Here is a 24231-nt window from a genome sequence, read left to right on the forward strand (position 1 = left end):
TCACCTTAGCAATCAGCGGTCTGATCTGGCCACCCCCTACTCGATACCCCAAATACTCCGACTCACTCTTCCCAATGGCACATTTCTTTGGGTTAGCAGTGAGCCCAGCCTCCCGCAAGGATTGCAATACCGCCGCTACCTTACACAGATGACTCGGCCAATCCTCACTGTGGATAGCAGGCTGAGGGAGCCGCTAGAGTAGGACGGAGACCCGGGCCGTACGGATAGCGACGGTTGGGGAGAAGCTGCCGAGTGCAGCACTTTTTATTTTGTAGTTTTGTTTACTGTGTTTTGTTTTCTCTGTTTCTTTTGCCTTTTGATTAGTGTTCTTTTTGTTCTCACTTCTGTACCCTGTACCGCTCCGGTATAGTGGTGGCTCTGTCGCTACCATAGTTGGTACGGCAGGCCACCGACAACAGCGCCCTCTGCGGGCTGAACCCAAAATAAGTTTCTAATAAAACTGGGCACCTGTGCGGTGTTTTCAGCCTCATTTCTGTCTCCTGTGTCAGTGAATTACCCACCACCCTTCCACACGTGGTGTCAGAAGTGGGATTCACTGGCACTGCCCCCTGCAAGCAGTGCACACCAGCATGGATGCTTCCCAGTTTGCGGAGATGATGAATCTCCTGCGCCAGACCCTGACGGCAGCGGTGCAAGGGCCGGCTAGACCGGCGGGACCTGACCCCCGGTTGATGAGACCAACCAAGATGACGGCAGAGGATCGACCCGAAGCCTACCTGGAGGTGTTCGAGGCGCTGGCGACCTCTGCCGGGTGGGATCAGGCCCAATGGGCCAGTTACCTCTTGCCCCAGTTAACGGGGGAGGCGCAAGCGGCAGCGAGGACGCTGTCTCCCGACCGGATGATGGACTACCCCACGCTAAAAGCTACCATCCTGAATCGCGTGGGGGCCACACCGGAGGGCTATCGGAGGAGGTTTCGGGAGGAGCGCTTCCCGCCCGAGGAGCACCCTAGAACCATAGCGCATCGTTTAAATGAGTATGCCATGGGGTGGTTGCGGCCAGATGCGACCACGAAAGCGAGGCTGGTGGAGGTGATTGTGGTGGAGCGCTTTCTGGAGTGTCTAGCTCCGGAACCACGGCTGTGGGTACAGCGGCAGGCACCCGCCACCATGGATCAGGCGGTCGCCCTGGCAGAGCAGTACCGGGCAGCCGAACCAACGCCAGCCAGGCTGCCGGGGAGAAGCACTGCGGCATCATTGGCTCCACCGGCCCCGGATAGGGCGAAGGGACTGGGGGGGAAGGGGTGTACAAGGTTTTGGGCGGGGGGGGGCTGTGCGAGCTCCCGGCCCGGGGACCGGGGCAGCGTGGGGTTCCCCGCGGGCTGCTGCGGGGTCGGACCGGGGTCTCGCACGGTTTCCTTACCGTCGAGCCCCTTTGATGGCTCCGGTGTTTCCACCTCTTGCCGAGGCTCCAGGGCGAGAAACTAGCCCACTGCGGTGTTGGACGTGCCGGGAGGTGGGACACCTCGCGCGGGATTGCCCCGTGATGGAGTGTGACCTCAGCCGACCAGGTAAGCCTGTTCAATTACCTCAGTCACTTCAGCAGACGGGTTTTGTTATTCCTGTGACAGTGGATGGTACAAAAACCCAGGCGCTCCTGGATTCAGGGTGTGGTCAGTCCCTAATACAGGATAGCCTAATCTCACTGGGGCATAAACGGTTATTGGGACAGGTGCATATCAAATGTATTCATGGGGATGTACGCTCCTACCCTAAGATAAGTGTGAATATAACGATTGGCCAGCAGGGGACGCAGGTGCATGTAGGGTTATGTCCTCGATTGCCAGTACCAGTAGTTCTGGGGCGGGACTGTGGGCAGTTTAAGGATTGGTTAGCTGCTCTGACAGCCCCGCCCACCCTATTGGCCAAGAAGGAGGAAGTAATTGGAGAGATCTTCCCCTTCTGTGACCCGAATTGGTTTTGCCAGAGATTTAGACCCCGAAAAACTAAACGGGAACGTCGGGCCGCTAAGAATGAGGGCTGGCGATGGAAGGAGTCCGAGAGGTTTCAGGTGGGGGCGGTTGGTGAAGAGTCGGGGGGGGAGGCTGCAGAGCCGGCACAAGCGTCCGGCTCGGCTGCCTCCGCTCCGGACCGACCCGACCCCGAGCTGGAAGCCATGGGAGCTGATTTTTTAGCTCGTTCCCGTGACTTCCGACTCGAGCAAGGGCGTGACGACGTGCTGGGCAGGCTCTTTGACCAGGCAGCGGTGGTTAATGGTCGGGTGGTCGAGCCCAGACGCGCCGCCACGTACCCTCACTTTGAGATTAATCGAGACCTGCTGTATCGTGTTGACAAATTACCCCAGACGGGGGAGGTGCGTCATCAGTTGCTCATCCCTCAGCCCTTTAAGGAGGATTTGCTGCAGCTTGCTCACGCTATTCCCCTGTCTGGTCACTTAGGAAGGGACAAAACCAAAGCGAGGCTGGTGACACGGTTCTATTGGCTGGGGCTGGATGGTGACGTCAGACGGTTTTGTGAACGGTGTGGGGAGTGTCAGAAAGCTAGCCCTAGAGCCGTCCCGCGAGCCCCACTGGTGCCATTGCCCCTAGTGGAAGCTCCGTTTGAGCGTATTGGGATGGACATAATCGGGCCATTGGAAAGGAGTGCGGCGGGATACACACACCTATTAGTCATTTTGGATTACACGACGCGTTATCCAGAGGCTATACCCCTCCGATCTATGTCCGCTAAGTCTGTTGCCGACGAGCTCGTGAAGGTTTTCTCCCGGGTGGGGATCCCCAAGGAGATACTGACCGACCAAGGCACTAACTTTATGTCCCGGCTAATCCGCGGGACATGTAAACTTTTGGGGATTAAGACCATTAGGACATCGGTGTTTCATCCTCAGACCGATGGGCTTGTGGAGCGCTTTAATAAGACCCTTAAGAACATGTTGCGCAGATTTATTAGTAGTGATGTGCGTTACTGGGACCAGCTGATTCCTCCCCTTCTCTTTGCGATCAGAGAGGTACCCCAGGCTTCCACGGGGTTTTCTCCATTCGAGCTGCTGTATGGGCGAAGACCCCGGGGTGTGCTCGATCTGGTCAGAGAGATGTGGGAGGAACAGCAGGATAATTCGACGAATGCCGTCCGGTATGTGTTGGACCTGCGCAAACGTCTGGAGTCTGTTGGAAAATGGGCGCAGGATAATTTGCAGCAGGCACAACACAGACAGGAGACCCAATACAATAGAGGAGCCCGGTTGCGTACATTTCAGCCGGGGGATAAAGTGCTGCACTCGGCAGCTTCTCCCCAACCGTCGCTATCCGTACGGCCCGGGTCTCCGTCCTACTCTAGCGGCTCCCTCAGCCTGCTATCCACTTTGTCGGGGGCTGCCCAAGAGTTTTCTTTTCCCCCGCTACTGCTAAATCTTTCTTTCTTTTGGTTTTGTTTGTCTCGCCGGGATTTTTCGTCCGGGCTGATTTTTCTCCAGCGCTTCCGCACGCCGGCTTACGTCTCCGTGGGCAGACCTGAGGGAACAGCAGAATGAAACTTATAGGGTCAGCAATCCCCCCCAAGACCCGCCTCCCAGCCACTCAGAGAGAAGGAAAGTCCGCACACCCACTCTTTCCCCTCTCCGTGTCACTGCCATGACTGACAGGCAGATATTGACGAGCTGCTGCCCTCTCCCTGCAGCACTATGAACACGCCAGAAGAGTCAGCACAGATCTCCCCTGTTACACAGGTATTGACTTTTTTTTCTACATTTCACCTAAGTGTTGGGAACTACAAATTAAAAGTGAAATGGTGCTTTTGGGTGAGTTACTTTTGCTGCACCAATACCCTGAAAACACGTCAACTCTCCTCGCTGTACAGAGTCTGGCAGTTCTCGCACTTCACTGATAACTACCGTTCCTCTCAATACATGAACCTGACATTTAAATGCAGTAAAGTTACAAAAAATACATTAACCTGCCATTTAAATGCAGTAAAGTTACAAAACAAAGAAAAAACAGCAGTCCTAGGTATTAGCGGATTAGAAAACATTGTGTTGTGTGATTAATACAATTACTTTGTGGCCAAGTGTGTTCTTGTTGGGATGTTTAAAAACAAAAAACAAACAAAAAAAATAAATAAATAAATACATGGTTTACTGTTTAGAAGCATCAAGACAAACTTTCTTTCAAGTTTAGTGTTGCTAACCTAGTTTGCCATTTACCACATTTACATTTTTAAGATTTAAATGCTATAAAAATGTTTTTATATATATAGAAAAAGATGAAGCCATGAGGGTATGAAACCGGGATTATCATGCTGCAGCAGTGTTCCAGTTAGACATCATGGGACAAAAAGCTGTAAAATGTACATGGTTAAAAAAAAAAGTATATAATAGAAATAAAACAAAATAAATAAAATATGTTTTGTTTGCAGAATTTGATGAAGCCTACTGCAAATATTGTGGCATTCTGGTAAAACAAAAATGCAGAGAAACGTGACAGGCTATACACAAGTCCTTTAAAAACCTTCGGTTTAACATTTACAAAACAAAGAAATACAAATTCCACAAAAGCAGCAGTAATAGTTGCCAATGATTTTGCATCTGTGATGCAACTAACCAAAACACCTGTACATCTGGAGTTGAATTCAGCTTATACAGAAAGAGTGGAAAAAAACAGGCAGAAGCTATTTTTAGATTTGAATAACCCAAGTATTGCTCATTATAGTTGTACTCTTAGTATGTTACTTACATTTACCAGCAAATGTGTTCCAAACCGCACTGAAAGGAACATTTCCTTGAGGTATGTTATACATTTGTTGAGGTGAGGTGGAGTCACTGGGAACCTTTTGCATATCTTGAAGAATTTAGTGAACCAGTCAAGCTACAAGGCTAATCCGCCCCTGTCAATCACAAATTGATGGATTGTGGTCACTGTAAAAAATAAATAAATAAATCCTACAAGTTATATTCTACTTTTTTGTGTGTGTTTTGTGCAAGGGGGGCAAGAAGATTTTTCTAGCATTTTCTCCCTTGGACAAGAAGTTTTTTTCAAAAATTAAAACACCCCTGAACCAGTAACAGGTAGTACCTCCAGTCAAGGGTGTAAAAAACCCATTACAGCATCCTGGGGAAGCCAGGTACCATGATTTACAGCCATAAGACCTGAAAATACTCATGTACACTATAGTATAGTTTCATCAAATTGAACAAGGATCATAATCTGTAACTGAATTGTCTCACGGATTTCATAACCCATAAAACTATTGTTATTTTACTGTGTTTCTAAAAAACAAAAAAAACACATTCATTTTCATTCCTATATTGACCACTGTCCGCGAGCGGAAAGCAGGTACTACTCGTATTATTTTTCAAAGAATTTAATCTACCGAGAGAGGCAGCTCAAATCATTTTAAGGTAAATTATATTTCATGGGGGCCAAGTTTCTCAAACCCTAAGTGTGTATAATATTTACAGTGGCTCTCAAAAGTATTCACCCCCCTTGGACTTTTCCACATTTTATTGTGTTACAACATGGAATCAAAATGGATTTAATTAGGAGTTTTTGCCACTGATCAACACAAAAAAGTCCATAATGTCAAAGTGAAAAATAAAATCTATAAATTGTTCTAAATTAAAATTACAAATATAAAAAGAGAAAATAATTGATTGCATAAGTATTCACCCCCTTTGCTATGACACACCTAAATAAGCTCTGGTGCAACCAATTGTCTTTAGAAGTCACATTAGTTGAATGGAGTCCACCTGTGTGCAATTAAGGTGTTTTGCATGATTTCAGGTTAAATACACCTGTCTCTGGGAGGTCCCACAGTTGGTTAGTACATTTCCTAACAAAAACTACATCATGAAGACGAAGGAACGTTCAAAGCAAATCCGGAATAAGGTTCTTCAAAAGCACCAATCAGGGGTAGGATATAAGAACATTTCCAAGGCACTGAATATCCCCCGGAGCACAGTAAAGTCCATTATTAAGAAATGGAGAGAATATGGCACAACTGTGAATCTGTCTAGAACAGGCAGTCCTCAAAAACTGAGTATCCGGGCGAGAAGGGCACTAGTCAGGGAGGCCACCAAGAGGCCTATGGCAACTCTAAAGGAGTTACAGTCTTCCACGGCTGAGCTGGGAGACACTGTGCATATGGCAACAATAGCCCGGGTGCTTCACAAAACTGGCCTTTTATGGGAGAGTGGCAAAAAGAAAGCATTTGTTTAAAAAACTCACATCAAATCTCGGCTAGAGCTTGCCAGAAGGCATGTGGGAGACTCCGAGACCATGTGGAAGAAGATTCTATGGTCTGATGAGACCAAAATAGAGCTTTATGGCCTCAACACTAAGAGCTATGTTTGGCGCAAGCCTAACACCGCACATCATCCTGAGAACACCATCCCTACCGTGAAGCATGGTGGTGGCAGCATCATGCTATGGGGATGCTTCTCTGCATCAGGGCCTGGAAAGCTCGTGAAGATAGAGGGCAAAATGGATGCAGCAAAGTACAGACAAATCCTGGAGGAAAACCTGCTGAAGTCTGCAAGAGAACTGGGATTTGGGAGAAGATTCATCTTCCAGCAGGACAATGACCCCAAACATACAGCCAAAGCCACACTGGAGTGGCTTAAAAACAAAAAGGTCAATGTCCTGGAGTGGCCCAGTCAAAGCCCGGACCTCAATCCAATTGAGAATATGTGGAAAGAGTTGAAAATTGCTGTTCACCAAAGGTCCCCATCCAACTTGATGGAGCTTGAGCAATTTTGCAAAGAAGAATGGGCAAAAATTGCAGTGTCCAGATGTGCAAAGTTGGTAGAGACTTATCCAAATAGACTCATGGCTGTAATTGCTGCCAAAGGTGCCTCTACCAAATATTGACTCAAGGGGGTGAATACTTATGCAATCAATTATTTTCTGTTTTGTATTTGTAATTCATTTAGAACAATTTATAGATTTTATTTTTCACTTTGACATTATGAACTTTTTTGTGTTGATCAGTGGCAAAAACCCCTAATTAAATCAATTTTGATTCCATGTTGTAACACAATAAAATGTGGAAAAGTCCAAGGGGGGTGAATACTTTTGAGAGCCACTGTATATTGAAAAATACATATTTGTGTCAAACACGATTTTATTCTTGTAGGCCTAGTTAGTTCTATATATTTTACCAACTACAAATAAAATTGCCAGAATTATGTTAAGCTTGCGTGACAGGATTTTCCAATCTCTAGCTGTATTTGTTTACAGTTGTAAACTGGGGGAATACAGTAACAAGTAAAAATAAAATGTCCACCATTGAACAAGGAGTTGTAATTAATTTTCAGTGGTGCTGTTTTTTCTGCACTATTTGTCATTCAAAGTACTGCCCATGATATACATTGTCATTGATAAAAACATAGCAGAAAGGAACTTGAGGCCTAAGAAATTAGGCCCTATGGCATCAACTGTGCCAAGTTTCAAACATATACACTGGAGCTTGTTGCCACTTCACTGCCTTCTACGCTCATGCGTGCTAACAGAAGAGGATACTTTAACCAAAAGTAAAATATCATGAACTGGCTGCAGTACTTTTGCAGGAAGGCATGTGAATATTTCAAGAAAGTGTCAAGAATTTTTGGACGGCCCCTAACAGCACTTAACCAGCAAGTAGCCTACTACTAGTGTTAGAAAATATATCCTTTTATAGCCAGTTATTTAATAAAAATAGTAGTACAGAAATAATAAAAAAAAGGCAGGAAGGAAGCTTATCAGGGGCGATGTATAAAATATTGACTTGCCTGTCCTTGTATGAAATATGGGAGGGATCAAACACTTCAGGATGCTTGGACACCTCCGTAGACAACAGTTTAATTTATGATTTTTCATGACAAGCATGTGTTGTCAGCAGAAAAAAATTGCTCTGGGTTCAGGTTGAGCGGTACCGCTCAGCTTCACCACGGGACTAGCGGTATTGTCCTGAGCTGATCTGTCCAACACCATATGAAAGCAATGGCAGCAATACAGACAGCAAAATGCCTTGTTATTATTATTATTATTATTTATTTCTTAGCAGATGCCCTTATCCAGGGCGACTTACAATTGTTACAAGATATCACATTATTTTTACATACAATTGCCCATTTATACAGTTGGGTTTTTACAGGAGCAATCTAGGTAAAGTACCTTGCTCAAGGGTACAGCAGCAGTGTCCCCCATTGGGGAATGAACTTGTGTGCCTTGTGTGCTGTGCCTTTATGCACACAATCAAGTTCTTCATGCGATTAAAAAACGTCCCTCTTCCTGCAAGTACAAATTAAACAGCTGTCTATTTCTCCGTTATGAATTTCACGGAACTAGAAACAGTTGGCAATCAATTAGGTATTATGACATAGGCAACTGGGCAGTTAGGCTCCGAAGGGCATAGCTACTGACAATCCAGCATTCAGTTTTTATAATAAATCACAACTGCAAACACAGAAACGCTGTTTTTGTGTTACTGCATTGTGTTTTCACAGTGTTTCGGAACATTAACATGAGAAGCACACAGTCAGCCTTTCCTAACACTACTGTAACCCCCCACCCCCTCCCTCCTCTTGGCTCAGCTCTGCACGCTGACATGAAAGCAGTGCCATTCATCAACTCCTTTCTTAAAAGGAAGCCCTTGTTTGAGCAGAAAAGGCTTCCTGGCAGCGAGTCCAAAACTTCAAGTACCTTGCACTTGCACAAGAAATGAAGAAATCACCGCAAGGCATAGCTCAGGAATGAAGGCACTGTATTTAGTCACATGTCAGTCTTCATGAAGAACAGACAGGAACATATTAGTCAACCCACAGGTCATGTGGAATACAGCAGAGTACAGACCAATCACAGGTCGCTCTATCAGTGCAGACCTCCGCCATTCCTCTAAATATAGTTCCCATGGTACTGTACCAAACAGCTAGCCATCCACACACATACTGTACTCAGAGTGAAGCGAGGGTCGTACTGTACCAAACAGCTAGCCATCCACACACATACTGCACTGAGGGTGAAGCGAGGGACACACACAATCAGAAACTGGAAACCAACTGGACAACAGGTCAAACTTTGAAATCTTCAAAGAAACACTGGCTGGTATTGTTTAGCCCTAGACATTTTAAAGTGTTCAGTATGACCCTCAAATTAGTCAGATGAAAATTGTCTGTCTTGCAGATCAATTTGTTATGCAAAGCATGCCTGCCTAGCGCTAAGCAAATTGACAACCAGCTCTCCTGTTTGTGTGAGGGATCTGGCTTGGTGAGAGAGTTTAAACAACACTGGGAAACAGCAGTTTACAGAAAGCGGTAGTGTGGCTTAATGGTTAGATATGAGGATTGAGATAGCAAGAGCAGAGCGCTGGAAATGAAGTACGGCTTTGGAATCTTCTAGCACTGTGGAGATTGTTATTTCACAATTATGACTTGGAAATGATTGCAGTTGGTAATCAGTTAGCGATTATGAGAAAGGCAACTTTGCAGTTAGAAACCATGACACACACAAACACACAACAGGGTGTTCAAATATGGTCCAATATCTGCACGCCTAGGGATGCTTTCATTCATTTTATTTTAAAATTTCTTTTGCATAAATGTGACAAAGAGCTGAAGATTCAGACTTAGTGTTACCGAACACCCTGCCAAGAAACGCATTACGTTACCTTTGCCATGTTCCATGTTGGTCGTATCGCAGAGATATATTTTTAAACACACTGCAGACTCTTTTTACATTTTATCACACACACTCACGGGTCATAAATCAGCTCAGCAATGCATTTCTCAATATTTACTTAGGAGCGTTGGCCAGGACAGAAAGAACATGTCTAGAGATCAGTGTATCCAGGTCAGCTCCCCTGCAGCAGTGCTGGCTTTCTGTTCCCTCAACACACCGCTCACTTCAATGAGAGCGTCTGTTATGGACGACATGGAATACAGCAAAAGTAATGGAACATGTTTCTTGTTAGCATTGCAGGGGGTTCTGTAACACTTAAACAAGCCCTGTCTTTGTTGAAGAAATCGGATTGTATTTTAGAACAAATTTATGGTTAATTTGTTATCCCTGTACCCCACTGGGATAAGCCATACCATTTTCTGAGCATTTAACTGCACTGGTGAAGCTCCCTGAATTGTTCAAACCCCTGTTTGGAGGTAATCTCTGGATAACCAAGGATAGGTGATGCAATCCTGGGTGATTCCGCAGAGCTGTAAAATTCTCTAATAATCTCCAGTTCTGCTTTATAATGGGTGAGCAAGAGATGAACAGCATACTTACTACTTGTTGGGCTTTGATACTACACTTCAGTTATTATACTACTTTTGAAAAAATGATGTGCTACTACATTCATGAGATGGTCTTTCAATGTACTACATGCTATTTTAAAAACAATACAAAACACCATTGGAAACACACACACAAATGAACACTGCATGGCAAACACACCAATGTGTGCATGCAATTGATTATGCTAGTTGAACAAAATAACAGCTATTGTACAAAATGTGTTGATTAGTTAACAGATATTTTTGTAATACAGACGCAGCATAAGCACATACACAGCCAAGAAATTGGGAAATCGTCAGTGATATTGTGGTGGTCATTGAAACTTATAATTCTAAACAAAATGTTTACTTAAATGCACTCGTATTGTATGTGTAAACTGTCCCCTTCCTTAGCAGAAATAACCCATTCCAGGTATTCACTCCTCCCAAGTCTGTCTCCACTGAATTTCCAGTACGGGTTTCTGTGCTAATCCAGGATTTAACACTGTGTCTAGTTTTCCAATATAAAAGACTGTAAAGATGTAACTAGCCCAATGCATTTTGAGTATTTAGAAATTATTTTGATGCTGTCACCACAAGTCATCACGGCAGAAACTGGCTTCAAAGAAAATGTCAAACTGAATACAATTGAGCAAGCCCTACACAAATTCTGACATATAATAATGTGTTTAGTGAAATTAAAGCATGGGAAATTAATTATTAAAGTTGGAATTGGAAAAATCTATTTCTCAACAAAGTCACATGTTTCTTTTTCTTTTTTTTTTACATACCAGAAACATAAAGGGGCCCCGTGCAACAGATAGAGTCAGAGAATCCTTTTCTAAAAGTGCTATGCTTTGGATCTGAATTGCATCAATATCCAGTTTACCAAAGGCAGACCCCCAGCCCTGTTTAAAGTCACGCAGTGTCAACTTTTTTTTTTATTGTAATTTGAATCAACACTTTTGGGTAACCCATTCCATATCCTCACCACTCTGTGTTTTAATAATCACAATATGTTGGCTTGCAGGAAGATTCAATAGTTTTACAATTGTTTAAAGTCTTCAATTGTAAAACTATAGTAAGATGACTATTTGAATATTATTAATATTCCCCCACTGTGGAAGTCATCCAATGTGCAGCCTTCCACAGTGACAGCTCTCCAACACTGTGGTTCATAGACCTCTAGTGGACCAATCTGTGGGACCTTTCTCTAACAAACTACTGACTTCCATTACTTATCAGAAACACCTGAACCTGTGAATTCCTTGGCTTGTGTAAAGCTCAGATCTGAACAGACTCAAGCTCAAAATGCTATGCAGAATAGTACCATGCCCTTGTGCCATGCTTGTCCCACCCCCCACGGAATTGTGCTGTATTATTATTATTATTGTTATTATTATTATTATTATTCATCACCATCATCATCATCGTCATAACAGAAAGCATTGGTCAGGAATGCAATATTGTTCTAATAACTTTTAACCTGTTTTGGTAGGAGGGGATGTTTCATATCACAGAGAAGGGTGTTTGGTAGGTAGTCTTTAATGAACACCAGGAACGGACTTGACTGAAAGAATCATGCTGTTTACCAACAGTAGACGATGGGGTTGATTTTAATGGTCTAAACAGTGGTGGAACTTAATACTTCAGCACAAATTTATAACCTGATTTTATGATGACCTTAATCCACTGTAATTTTTAATATAAGAATTAATACAGAGTTAAAGACTGTGGTATTACAATCCACCACTATTCATAGGATAGTTGTGTAATGAGTATGAAGCTAAGATCTCAGAATTAGGTCTATTATATGAGAATCAACAGGTCACATACACCCCCCCCCCCCCCCCCTCCTGTCATAAAGGCCACCTGGACTTCCGGATGAATGGAAGTTTTCTTTTTTTAAATGTCAATTTACAAGCAGGGGCTGGACATTTAATTAAATCCCAGCCCACACCCTTCACAAGACTGTACAATCAGGAATTTAAATTACCATTGGGCCATAGGACAGAGATTGCAGAGGCTGGGAGCTATGCTGAATGCTTTATTATATTATCCACACAAATCAATTAAAATGCAGCCCTTAGCTTACATTCATGCTGTAGAAAAAGGTCATTGCATTACTTCAAAAAGGATACCAAAAATGTAGATTTCTTAGTTATATTTATTTGTTTTAATTATGCTGATCTTAGCTGAAAACATATACTGCAACCATATTTATTCAAAGAGTGTTTTTACTAGGATGTGCAGGCCATCATCAGTCATTTCTCAATATCTGGTCAGACCCAATCAGAGACCAGCCCCTACTGGTAATATTAATAATCTGACTCTTCTCTCCACCACTCAAGACGGCGCAGGACGGTAAGTGGGAGAAAAACTTGATCTGGTCATAGCACATTCTTATACTCTGTTAAGAAGGTCTGACATTCAAAAAATCTGTTTCACCCTTTCATATTTTTAATCTGCCCAACAACAACTTGAAAAGGAGGCGGGGAGTCATAAAGGGATAGTACTAATTTGTATAGCATTTGTGCACAACTGGAACAAGCAGATAACGATTACCCCCACCAACAAGATTCGTCATTAGCGCTTTTATTTTTTTTTTTATTTTTTTTTTTAATTGTCGCAAATAAAGTTATTTAAATCAAACCAATGTCACTGTCTAGAAGATGACGAAGATAAATGTTTACAACCAACAAAAAATAACACTTTGATTAATTTTCAATTTTAATAATCCTCAGTGACACAAATAGTTTAGCATAATTTCAATATAATTCATTATTATTATAATTATTATTGTAATATTATTAATTTATTATAGAGATGTATGTAAAAGAAACAAAAAGCCTAGTTCTGCACGTCATCGACATTAGAAACTAAATAAAACTGAACATGCGTCTTACCCGCAGGGTTCCTTCTGTATAAAGCAAACGATTTGGGATATGTCAGCGGTGCAGTATTTTCTTAAAAAGCAAAGTTTGCAGGGTCTCTACACTCCAGTACCCAGGCCCCTCTGTCTTGCGTCGCTCTCTCTCCGCCTGTCTCTCCCTGTGCAGGAAGTGAGAGCAACTCACATGGACTGCATTTGAACTGCACTCCCCCTGACATCATACGGTCCTGGCATTTAAAGGAACAGACTCTACTTTTCAATGTAGCGCCAGTGCAGACTGACAGTGAGACAGATCATTTCATATATGGATCGTTGTTGACATATAATATGGGTTGGGTTTGAAGTTTTGGGGGTTTATTTTTGATCACACGACGTCCCTTTAAACTTTTTTGAGCCGATTCTGTTTCCTAATTAAACTCAGAAAAAGCTGTTAATTACAAAACAAAGCCAATTGTTTTTACCTTCATATCTTGAATGATCTTGATTCTGTTTCTGTTTTTATTTAAAACAGACGTGACAAATTACATTAATTGCTCTTCGCTATCCTAATTGCATTTCATTCTTGCAGTCGCCTAGTTTATCTTTGTGCTTTTGTTATTTAACTCATTTAACAGAGTTAATTGTCCTGATATATTTTCTTTTCAGCAAAAATACCCAGTACGGAGTGTACACTGATAGCAAGTCCATCCTTGATTTGTAGCAAAGAAAAACTAAATCTTAAACCCAGTTTTTAATGAATAGTTTTCTCTTTATTAGAATGCAGAGACAGCTTATCAAATGCTAATTAAAATTTAAAGGGAGGTAATGATTTGGAAAATAAAACCCCAAAAGTTCAAGCCCTAAATATGAGGTATCAGGGTTCAAACTAACTGAAAACCTTGAAATGGTAGAAAGATGTGCTGCAATCTGACATTGATAAGTATTGTAACGCAATGGGGAACAGTTCATCAAGCACTTATAATCCCCTGTGCTGGGGGATGATTTCCTGTGAAGGCAGGCGGGTGTTCATCACACTTCACATACTTCTCCATATATCTGGAAAACTTCTTATCCAATGGTCATGAAACTTGGTATTAACATAATATCATCTAAGAGAGTATCAGATTCTTGGGATTGTGACACTTCCATTTTTGCATCTATCTGGATAATCACTGCTCAAATTGTCATGAAGCTTGGTAGTTCTTTTTCTGTGCTATGCTCTACATACTATTGGTATATGCCATGGTCTTCACCTTGGGTTTGAATTTACAGCTGTGGCGAGGATGCAGGTTCCTGACATAATTGTTTTTAAATGTAATTGATATGTGGTTGATGCAATCCAGGGTGGTTTCACCAGTGCTGTAATATGCTGTAAACAATCCAGCTGAGGTTTACCCTGGAAGGGTATAGGTTATTAAGTAAACCCTTCAGTATATGATAAACGTTTAGAGAAAAGGGGACAATCTAAGGGCAATGTAATGTCAGACTGAATAGTGTGCAAACATGAAGTAAAATGCACATGTGAAAAACATCTTTATCATTGATATATTCAAAGGTTAATACAATGTTGAATTTCTTCTGGGGACATCTTGTAATGGATGATCTTTTTAATAATAGAATACAGAAGTGTACCAACTGTAAAGACACTGTTAAAGTGATTGTCTGTTATTAAAAAGGTCAGAGGGTGTGGCAGTGAAAGGGTTATTTGTTACTGGACAACATTGGTACAGCTATGTAGCAAACATTAAGCGGTCAAGCGAAACATGACCAATAAGTTGCCATCAGTTCCATCAAAACATTACACACAAAAGACAACATTCCTCCGCCCAGGAGAGCAACTGCCAAGAAAAGGTTAAAACCAATCCTTGCCCAGGACAACTGGAAGCTGCTAGAGACTGGAAAATGCTGGCAGATGTTGGTCAACGGCTTATTTTTCCACCTGAGATTGCCACCACTAACTTTCGACCAGATACTGTCTTGTGGTCTGGATCAGCACGCCTTGTTCACCTGGTAGAGTTAACAGTGCCATGGGAGGATGCTGTAGATGAGGCGTATAAGAGGAAGAAACTGCGGTATGCTCAACTAGCCACTGAAGTGGAACAGCGAGGATGGAGAGTCCGGGTTTACCCAGTGGAAGTGGGTTGTTGAGGATTTGTGGCACATTCTACAACCTGGTTTCTCAGAGACGTCGGATTCAGTGGCCAAGAGTTGTGTCGCACAGTGAAGAACTTATCTGAAGCAGCAGAGAGGAGTAGCAACTGGCTGTGGTTGAGACGGAAAGATTCTGTCTGGGGATCTCAAGCACAATAGAAAGAAAGAAACGCTGATGTACGGGTAAGTAAGCTGGGCTGAGATGAGTGGGGGACGGAGGGGGGTGATGCTGGGACGTCAGAATCACCGTCAAGCCCTCTTGAGGTGTCGTGGGCTAGTCGACGAAACACTGAGGATGGAAGGTGCCCACTTGAAGACCCCAGAGATGTACCCTACTTAGCTCAATCCAGACAGTTGTCATGCTGATGCGCTGGGGAGACTGCACTGTGGTTGATCCCCGGAGCCAGCATTGCAGCCGTTGTGTGTGCTGACGCGCTAGGGAGGCAAAATAAGCTGATCCCTAGAGCCAGCATTACACTTCAGCCATTAACACCAGACAGACAGAAGGATATCTACATCATCATATGGAAGGAAACACAAATGGATGGAGACACAGATGGATCACATTACTTTACTGTAAAGCTACGTCTTGGTTGGTGCTTATCTTTGCGAGAGCTGAGGTCAAATCAGCATGAAGTTTAACATCTACTCTCGTGTAATGGAAATCAAGACAATAACTCAAATCTAAAAAGTCACATGGCCTCAATATAACATTAGGTCAGGGTTCACTGTATGGTTATCCACACATTTAACTTGCTGGGTTAATGTACAAATATGAAGTGATATCTCAAATAGTTTCTGAGATATAAGGCCTTGATACCGGCGACTACAGCTTTAAAAAACAATTGGCACAAAAGGGTTCATTTTTCTTTCATGAGATCCATGATCAAACTTGATGACTCACAGAATATAGCTGTCTTCCAAGCATGAAGCCGCTAACTTAATGAGTTAGGGCTTTATCATCCGTAAACCCAAAAGTCACATGACCCCACACAGTTCAGTGAAGGGTGCTGTTAGATTTTAGCAGATTTACAAATTCATACACGCACCCCTCTCAGGGATGCTTATTTAACTGAATAAAAAATATGTAACTTACTATAATGGTATCTCAGCCCCTACGAAAAAAAGGAGTAACAGGCGATGTTACAGCAAAAAGTCACAATTAAACGGTGTGATGGCACATGACCAATTTACACTTTCCCAACAACTGTTTTTCAAATTCTCACTGCTGAATATCCTTTTTAATAAAACAATTCCAAGCACTGAAAAGGTCGTCTCGTTTTGAATTTCCCACATTAAAAGCCATAGAATCATTCATCGGAGACCAAGAAAACAAAAAAACACAACAAAGAAAACTGTTCTATATAAACTTTGTGAAAATGGCGTCTACCAAATAAACAAATAATAATAATAATAATAAAAATCATACCTACAACAGGTAGGAGAGACTTAATGTTAATTTAGCCAACATTGTATACTTACTGTATATAAAGTCGTGGAACCTATATATTTAATATATTTAATAAAGTGAAATAAAATGAGGGTGACGTGAATTACTTTAGGTTATAATTGCCTCAGGTTTCTGGTGAATTTATCATAACCCATATGATATCAACAAAAAGATGCAATTACAACCTTGTAATTCTCTGTAGCCTATCTATTATTATATATCCATTATACACTATCCTATCGATAAATGATTGTGCCTTCTGTAGTTCAATTTCCAAGTTAGCATAAAAAGTAGAATTATAAAGTATACTGTGCATTGGATAAGTGTGTGCTTTCTTGCTTTTTAGTATTTTATTAATCACTGGTGTTATATCAATAATAGGCTACAGAATGTTTATTGTGTAAATATTTTGTTGCAATATCAGAAATGTATAACAGCATTTTCATCCAGGCGGGTCTCCCGGTAAAGTGGCTGTCGCCGCGCGTCTTGCAGATGCTACTGTGCCTTCAACAATAATGACTGATTTCGCTTCTAGCAGACTAGATCACTTGTGCGTTGCTGGGTGAAAGAAGAATCTTGGAACCACATGACAGCTGTGTTACAGCTTGACACAACATTTAACCAATCAGAGAGTTGAAGGGGCGGGTTTTCTGTGTTAAGCACTTTGACAGGCTAAAACGTTAAAAATGACCGCTAAAAAATAACCAAGCAAAAATAGTGGCAATGAATGCAGGGTGTCAAAATAAGCCGGCGATCGGCGCAATCCACCACCTAATACTATATTTGCGCCAGCTACTTTATTAAAAAAATATATTAAGACCATTTAATGTAGTATTACTGTACCGTAAGGTGATATATAGTACATAATAGCTATACATATGCACCAAAAAAAGCGTATTCCTTTCGTTGTGATATCATAACAATATGTACTCAGGTGCTTGTGAGAGATATTGGTGGTGCATTTGAGGCTGTACGCCTTTATGATTAAAGTTGTGATGGGATATCAGCTGAACACTTGTCAGCTGACATACAAATGCTTAAGTGCAGCGGTGCTGGATTATTACACTGAGGTTTCATGCAACAGTTATGATGGTGACCAAACGTGTGTATTGTTGTGTTAAAAAAAATGGTTAAAATGAACAGTTGCTTTAAAAAAATGTAGACCAGCGAAAATCCAAAATAGACTTGCATTAAAAAAATGCCCTGAAAACTTAGAAAGAAAACAATTTAAATGAAGCAATAATCTCAATAATTAAACTAAAAAGGAAGTGAAAAGGTTACTAGTTTTTTTTGTGAACTCCAATAACCCTACCTTATCTTTCCCCAGTGAAATCGTAGAGTGCCTAAATAAACACAGTAGTTTACCATAAGAAAAAACAGCAATGAAAAAGAAAATGTAGAACATTAAAAAAGTGCAACCAGATATAGTCAACGAAAGACAACACATTATTCAAATTCTTTGTCGTATTATATATTTAAGGTAAGGCAAGTTTATTTTTCCATTAAAAGCGCTCCCGGCTACAATGTTCTGTCGCCCGGCTGTACAGAATTCCTGGGGAAAACCCTGGTATAAACTAGCTAAACCAGGTTTTTTTTCCCATTTCATATCTAAAAAAAAAAAAAACACTTGGAAGTATTTATGTGGCAAACCATCAAAATTTATGCTGCAAAAATAAACAGAAATGACACAACACAGTGACCTAACTAAGTCCTTGTTTCAGAGCCTGTAGAATCCTAGTGCTGGGGGTTTTCAGAGCCTGTAGAATCCTAGTGCTGGGGGTTTTCAGAGCCTGTAGAATCCTAGTGCTGGGGGTTTTCAGAGCCTGTAGAATCCTAGTGCTGGGGGTTTTCAGAGCCTGTAGAATCTTAGTGCTGGGGGTTTTCAGAGCCTGTAGAATCCTAGTGCTGGGGGTTTTCAGAGCCTGTAGAATCTTAGTGCTGGGGGTTTTCAGAGCCTGTAGAATCCTAGTGCTGGGGGTTTTCAGAGCCTGTAGAATCCTAGTGCTGGGGGTTTTCAAAGCCTGTAGAATCCTAGTGCTGGGGGTTTTCAGTTGTGGCACAACCATTCAGAATGATTGCAAAAATCATTACTGTCACAGAAGGAATACATTTTATTAGACTACAACAGTAAGTGAACTTGACCTAAGAATCATTTGAAGGCAACAGGCCTTACTCACAGTACGTTAAAAACTGTTTTGGGACTGCTTCTATAAACGTTTAGGTTAAAAGGCATTTTGAAACCTGAGAATAAACACAAAAAAACTCTCTTAAAACACTTAAAGGCTTTTACAAACTGGAAACCTGGAGGTAGATAATCATAACCATGTGCAACCATGTCTATCGTGTACCTAACACTGAATGGGATGGTTATTTCAGTCCCTGTTTCAGTTCACCTGGAGGCTAATTTCAGTGTCGAACTGATTTGAACTTCATCCAGCAAATCAGAATTGGGCACAGACTCCGTCTGGAGCTCAGACGGAGATACATGGCTACATATTTTCAGCATGAACAAAAGTAGACAACAGACAAAAGATAAATGTTTGTTTAATCTGAACTTCACACATGCAATGTTTGTAAGAACTTCTATCACAAATAAATAAATCCAAGTAAGGAATGCTCCCCTACACACATATATAATGTGTTAGAGAGAAACAGTGAGAGAGAGAGAGAGAGAGAGAGAGAGAGAGAGAGAGAGAGAGAGAGAGAGAGAGAGAGAGAGAGAGAGAGAGAGAGAGAGAGAGAGAGAGAGAGAGAGAGAGAGAGAGAGAGAGAGAGAGAGAGAGAGAGAGAGAGAGAGAGAGAGAGAGAGAGAAGGAGAGAGACATCTGTGATATGCAGTATAAAGGAAGTCTGTCAATGTGATACTCAGCTACATGTCCACAAAGACCATGAAGCACCAGCCGAGCCCTCCAACCAGCAGCATGGTGACGTGGATACCATAGATGAAGAGTTCATTGAGCAGGCTGAAGTCCAGGCGGCGGCGGCCCAGGAGCAGCAGGACAATGGAGAGCTTGTACTGGCAGCGCAGGAAGACCCTGATGCCTACATATTGCAGGCAGAACAGGGCAGAAAGCGCTACCCACAGGATGGAGGTGAAGAGACTGCAACTGAAGTAGAGGAGGAAACGAATGAAGCCATACATCCAGCGTGACTTCAGGTACAGGTCAAAGTTGTTGTACTTGGTGCGCACAAGCTGAGTGGTGCGCACTGGCCCGCAGGCAGAGTGCAGGCAAGTGGTGTGGGGCCCATGGAACGAGCGCACCCGCCGAGGGATGGGGATCACAGGCATGGGCAAGGACAGCGAGCCCTGGGCTTCATGGAGTCCCTGTAACAATGCCCTTCCTAAGGAGTGCAGTCCCACATCATCCACCGACACACACCAGGGATCTGCGATCAATAACGATACCAATATCTCCAGCTAGGCCAGCCAGCATTCCGCTAGATCCGGATATGGAGCCTGGAACAGGGAAGACCAAGAATTTCAGTTGATTATTAATAGTGTTTGTGCATCCACCACACATGACTTCAAAAATAATGACCTACTGCAACAACACCCTTTTATCAAAACTTCATTTATTATTATTTTTTTTATTTTTTTTATCAAGGGTGCATTTATTGAGGGAAAGCCAAAAACAGAAATATACAGAGCAACCAATAAACAGCTCTGGTGGCCTCAAAGAGTTTCTTACTGCACTTTAACATTGACAGTTTGAAGTTGGCTTTTCCTTCAGGGTTCAGTAGCTTGTAACAGTCATTGCTCAGGTACCACAATAATAAAAAGGCAATTGTCAGTGGATTTACATTCAGTAGTTCTGATCAGTAAGTGGGTTGCAATGATGAGGCGACATACTATGCGTTTCAAATTAGATCGGAAAATGTATTTAAAAAATGACAGTTCTATATTAAAACTAATTTGTATTGTATATAACACACAAATGATATGTATTGTTATGCAAAATCTGAACTGAACTTAATTGTGTTTTGTAAACCTTTAACGTGAATGCTATATTAAAAATTGATTTATGTTTTGAAACAGTAAGGCTACACAAGGTACAGGTATCAGTTATAGAGCATCCAAATGCTAAACTGAACCAACTCAAATGAAGAGAGCATAGCAACAACTTCTGCCTTTGCATTACCAGACCCGTATCAAACACTATTAAACAAGTACAGCTGTGCAGCAGCGACGGTATTTAAATATTAACGCTTATTAAAATCAGAATTTGAATACCTTTGCAGATACCTGATCAAATTGTACCATTTAGTGATACTGGAATTTGGAGAACGTTTGAGTTTTTCAAAATCATGAGTTACTACCGTTTTATTTATACTGCTGTGTATTTGGGATGTTTTCATACACATGTATCCCCCCCAAATGCACAATGTACCAGCTTTGACTAAATTAAATACATACCGTTCGGTTTCAGTTAAATACTGATGAAATCTGGCCTTGCTGTGGTGGCTTGCGATGAAGCGACTCATTTCAGGCAGTATCCTAGAAATAGTAACATACAACACTGACGTCAAGGTCAGAATACCACTCTGGGTGTTGTAGCATAAACTAGTACACAGTATAAATATGGTATATCGGGTGCTCCAACACAGCAGGGTTGGGCGGATAGGGCGATACACACAGGTACAGTCTACACAGTAAGAAAACAATGATATAGCAAATCGAAAATACCGTACATCATACATACATACATACTTACAATTAAACTTTCAATGGGATGCACGTCAGAAATATTTACGTGAGGACATTTTTCCTAAGTAAAATATTACTAACCTGTTCAGTCTTTCACAGTATTTTCCTTTCCCTTTTTTAAGGGTGTTATAATTTTGAAACCATCACAGATACTGCTTAATCCAATCCATTTATTGAAGTCAAGTGGGGCATGATTTTACATCAGCTTGTGTGTAAATCCTACCCGGTGTTTTTATTAGTTAGAGTTTCACATTCCTCGCACAGTTCCCCCTGGCGAAGCACTTTACGGCTTGTCGCACTTAAACAGCCTAATTCCGGCCTACACGGCGTTACTATGACAACTACTTTAAAAAAATGGGATGGGGATGAACCAGTGAAGACCCACCCACAAATGTAAAAGCAGTCGTCTGTAAACCTATGGCCAACTGGGATCTAGGCTTTTTTGAATGTTTATGCATCAAAGCCTTCTTTCGTTTTTTTTCTACTGCTCATATGTTTTATTGATGTCCTCAATGTTAAAAACCTGTATACAGTATTCATGTCATAGTCTATAGTCTATCTATACCTGCTAGTGTTTTATCAGAGTCCTTAAACCCTTCACTTTTTTTTCTCTAGAATCTTATACCAGGCTGTTTTGCAGGCTCATGGATATTTGGGATGTTTTGTTTTTTAAAATTCACCAGCAAATTTTACATTTTGTGCAGTCTGACTACTTTCAAGAGGATGATGAACTCATCTCCACTGTGCCACAGTTGAGCATGATTGGTTTGAGGAGCATGACAGAGTCTCCAGGCATCTTCCATGGCCACCACAATCCCCAGGACTCAATCCTGTTGAGCAAGCTGTGGGAAGAACATGAACAACGCATTTGTCATCACCATCCTGTGCCTAATTCTCTCCACCAATTGTGTGAAACATTAATGACTGAAAACATCTTCCCTTACCTTGTAGAGTCTATACCATGTTGTCTCAAGGCTTTGATCAGTGTAAATATTGTGAATTTGACAAAAAAAGAAATCACCTGAATGGACTGACTGTACCAAGAGTTAAGAGCAGAGCCGTCTCTTATTATATAGCACCCTACTCATTAGAATCTGCCTGCATGCTTTACATGTACTGTCACTGTTGGCTGTATACTGTGGGTACTGTACACATGTTTTATTTAACTGAATGAATGCATGTCGTAACTTTATGTATCACAAGGTCACTTAAAACATTTTGCATGGTTATTAATATGCTTCACCATACTCTGGGATTTACAATGCTTACCTTTGTTTTAACATGATTTAACTAAACTCTTTTACGCTATGCTTTACTATGGGAAACTTGTATAAGGGATCATTTTGGTGGTGTTTGTCTCATACAGAGTGTCTTTTTGTATTTAGAGTACACTTTATCTAATGTATACAAATGTTTCCTATATTGTATAAGTCTTTTTGTTATGCAAACACAAAATACTATATCAAAATAAGAAAGCCACCTTGTGGTGAGAAATGAATGGTCTCTGGCATTGCTTTCAATGGTGTCAGTCCTTTAGAAACATATATACATTCTGCTGTGTGTTGTTTTGCTATGTAGTAAAATGCTTTAGCTGCTTGCCAAAGGAACTTCCTATTGGGCTAAACAAAGTGCTTACACATTTGTAATAATATTCTGTTTCCTTTAAAGCACTTGTGTGTTTCTCTCTGTGACCAGGAAAGCCAAGCAGACATCCCCTTAATAAAGTATAAGCATTGTAAATCCCAGAGAGGTAAGGTATATTAAAAAACATGGTACATGCATCGTACAGTATAACCATGGGAAAAGCGGCAAAACTACAGTGCAAATTTACACTGGCAAACTTTTATAAGTGTTACTACCACAAGCAAGTCTTTATATTGAATAACATATATCTGTTTAAATACATATACTGTACTATATATAAAAGATACCCTCCCAATAATGATTTTAAAGAGCACATGGTTTCCATTCTTATAAAACAGGATCACAATATGAATAACTACAGGGTCAGTAACCTAACTGAACAGGCGCCTGTCGAACCCAGGAAGAAAACGAGCTCTTGCGTCCAGGATTCAGCAACTTTACCATAGTAAAGAGTAATAAAGCATGGTCAAATCTTATTATAACATTGGTAAGCACTGTAAATCATTTTAAAAAAAACAAAAAAACATGGCAAACCATGGTAAACTATGGTAAATGCATATTATAACCATGGGTACAGCTTGGGAAAACTGCAAAATTACCATGGTAAACTTTTATAAGGGATCTGTTATCTTTTTTACGAGTTAAAAGAGGCATATGCGTGGACAGCAGGAAAGGATGTCCCTCTGAAGTCCCTGGAGGAAGGCAGACAATAATAACACGCAGACTGTGAGTCCCATGTTTCAAGTCAGTAAACTTTAATAAGAAGTTTACAGTAACTTTTAAAAAGTCTTAATCAAAGGAATAGCAATCAATGAATCAATCTTTATTTGTGGCGTAGTGTCCCGGTCAAGGCTGGTCTTTGCCCTTGAAATATTAAACCCAGACACGGAAATGAAAGGTCAAGCACTTTCACACACTTTAATTTAACAAAACAATTAAACAAAACACAGGAACAAAAATACAGGTTTGAACAAAACACTATTACACAAAATAAAACTCACCAAATAAACAAAACAGTGCCAAAGCTTCGTCTAACACTGTGCCCAAACAGAGTAGCACTGGCTGCTCTTGCTTTGTCTGTTTTTTCTTTCTACACTCCTCTGCACACTCTCACAAACAGACACTCTTTCTTCTCTTTTATACCATTTGACAAGGGGTTCATGACAATTAATCATTCAATCATGGCCACATTCC

At 41.4% G+C, this 24231-nt stretch overlaps 2 protein-coding genes across 3 annotated transcripts in view; both read right to left on the minus strand.

The window, feature by feature from the left end:
• The window catches only part of LOC117396923 (nucleus accumbens-associated protein 2-like), a 45801-nt gene extending 32354 nt beyond the window's left edge, over positions 1 to 13447 (minus strand). The window contains exon 1 of the mRNA XM_033995277.3: positions 13122 to 13447. The gene's annotated coding sequence lies outside the window, so the exon portion shown is untranslated. The remainder of the gene's footprint in view (positions 1 to 13121) is intronic.
• A 5769-nt stretch (positions 13448 to 19216) lies between these two features.
• On the minus strand, positions 19217 to 21713 carry LOC117397010 (transmembrane protein 250). 2 transcript variants are annotated; one of them, XM_033995517.3, is made up of 3 exons: positions 21475 to 21713; positions 21103 to 21183; positions 19217 to 20145 (listed from the first exon to the last, which is right to left on the minus strand). In XM_033995517.3, exon 3 carries the CDS (start codon positions 19975 to 19977, stop codon positions 19558 to 19560), a length of 420 nt encoding a protein of 139 aa, XP_033851408.1. In that variant the 5' UTR covers positions 19978 to 20145; positions 21103 to 21183; positions 21475 to 21713; the 3' UTR covers positions 19217 to 19557. The 2 variants fall into 2 exon arrangements, with proteins under 2 accessions (XP_033851408.1, XP_058861655.1); XM_059005672.1 differs by lacking the exon at positions 21103 to 21183.
• Between the last annotated feature and the right edge of the window lie 2518 nt (positions 21714 to 24231).

This window comes from Acipenser ruthenus, chromosome 31, assembly GCF_902713425.1.
Source record: "Acipenser ruthenus chromosome 31, fAciRut3.2 maternal haplotype, whole genome shotgun sequence".
Taxonomy (NCBI): Eukaryota; Metazoa; Chordata; class Actinopteri; order Acipenseriformes; family Acipenseridae; genus Acipenser; species Acipenser ruthenus.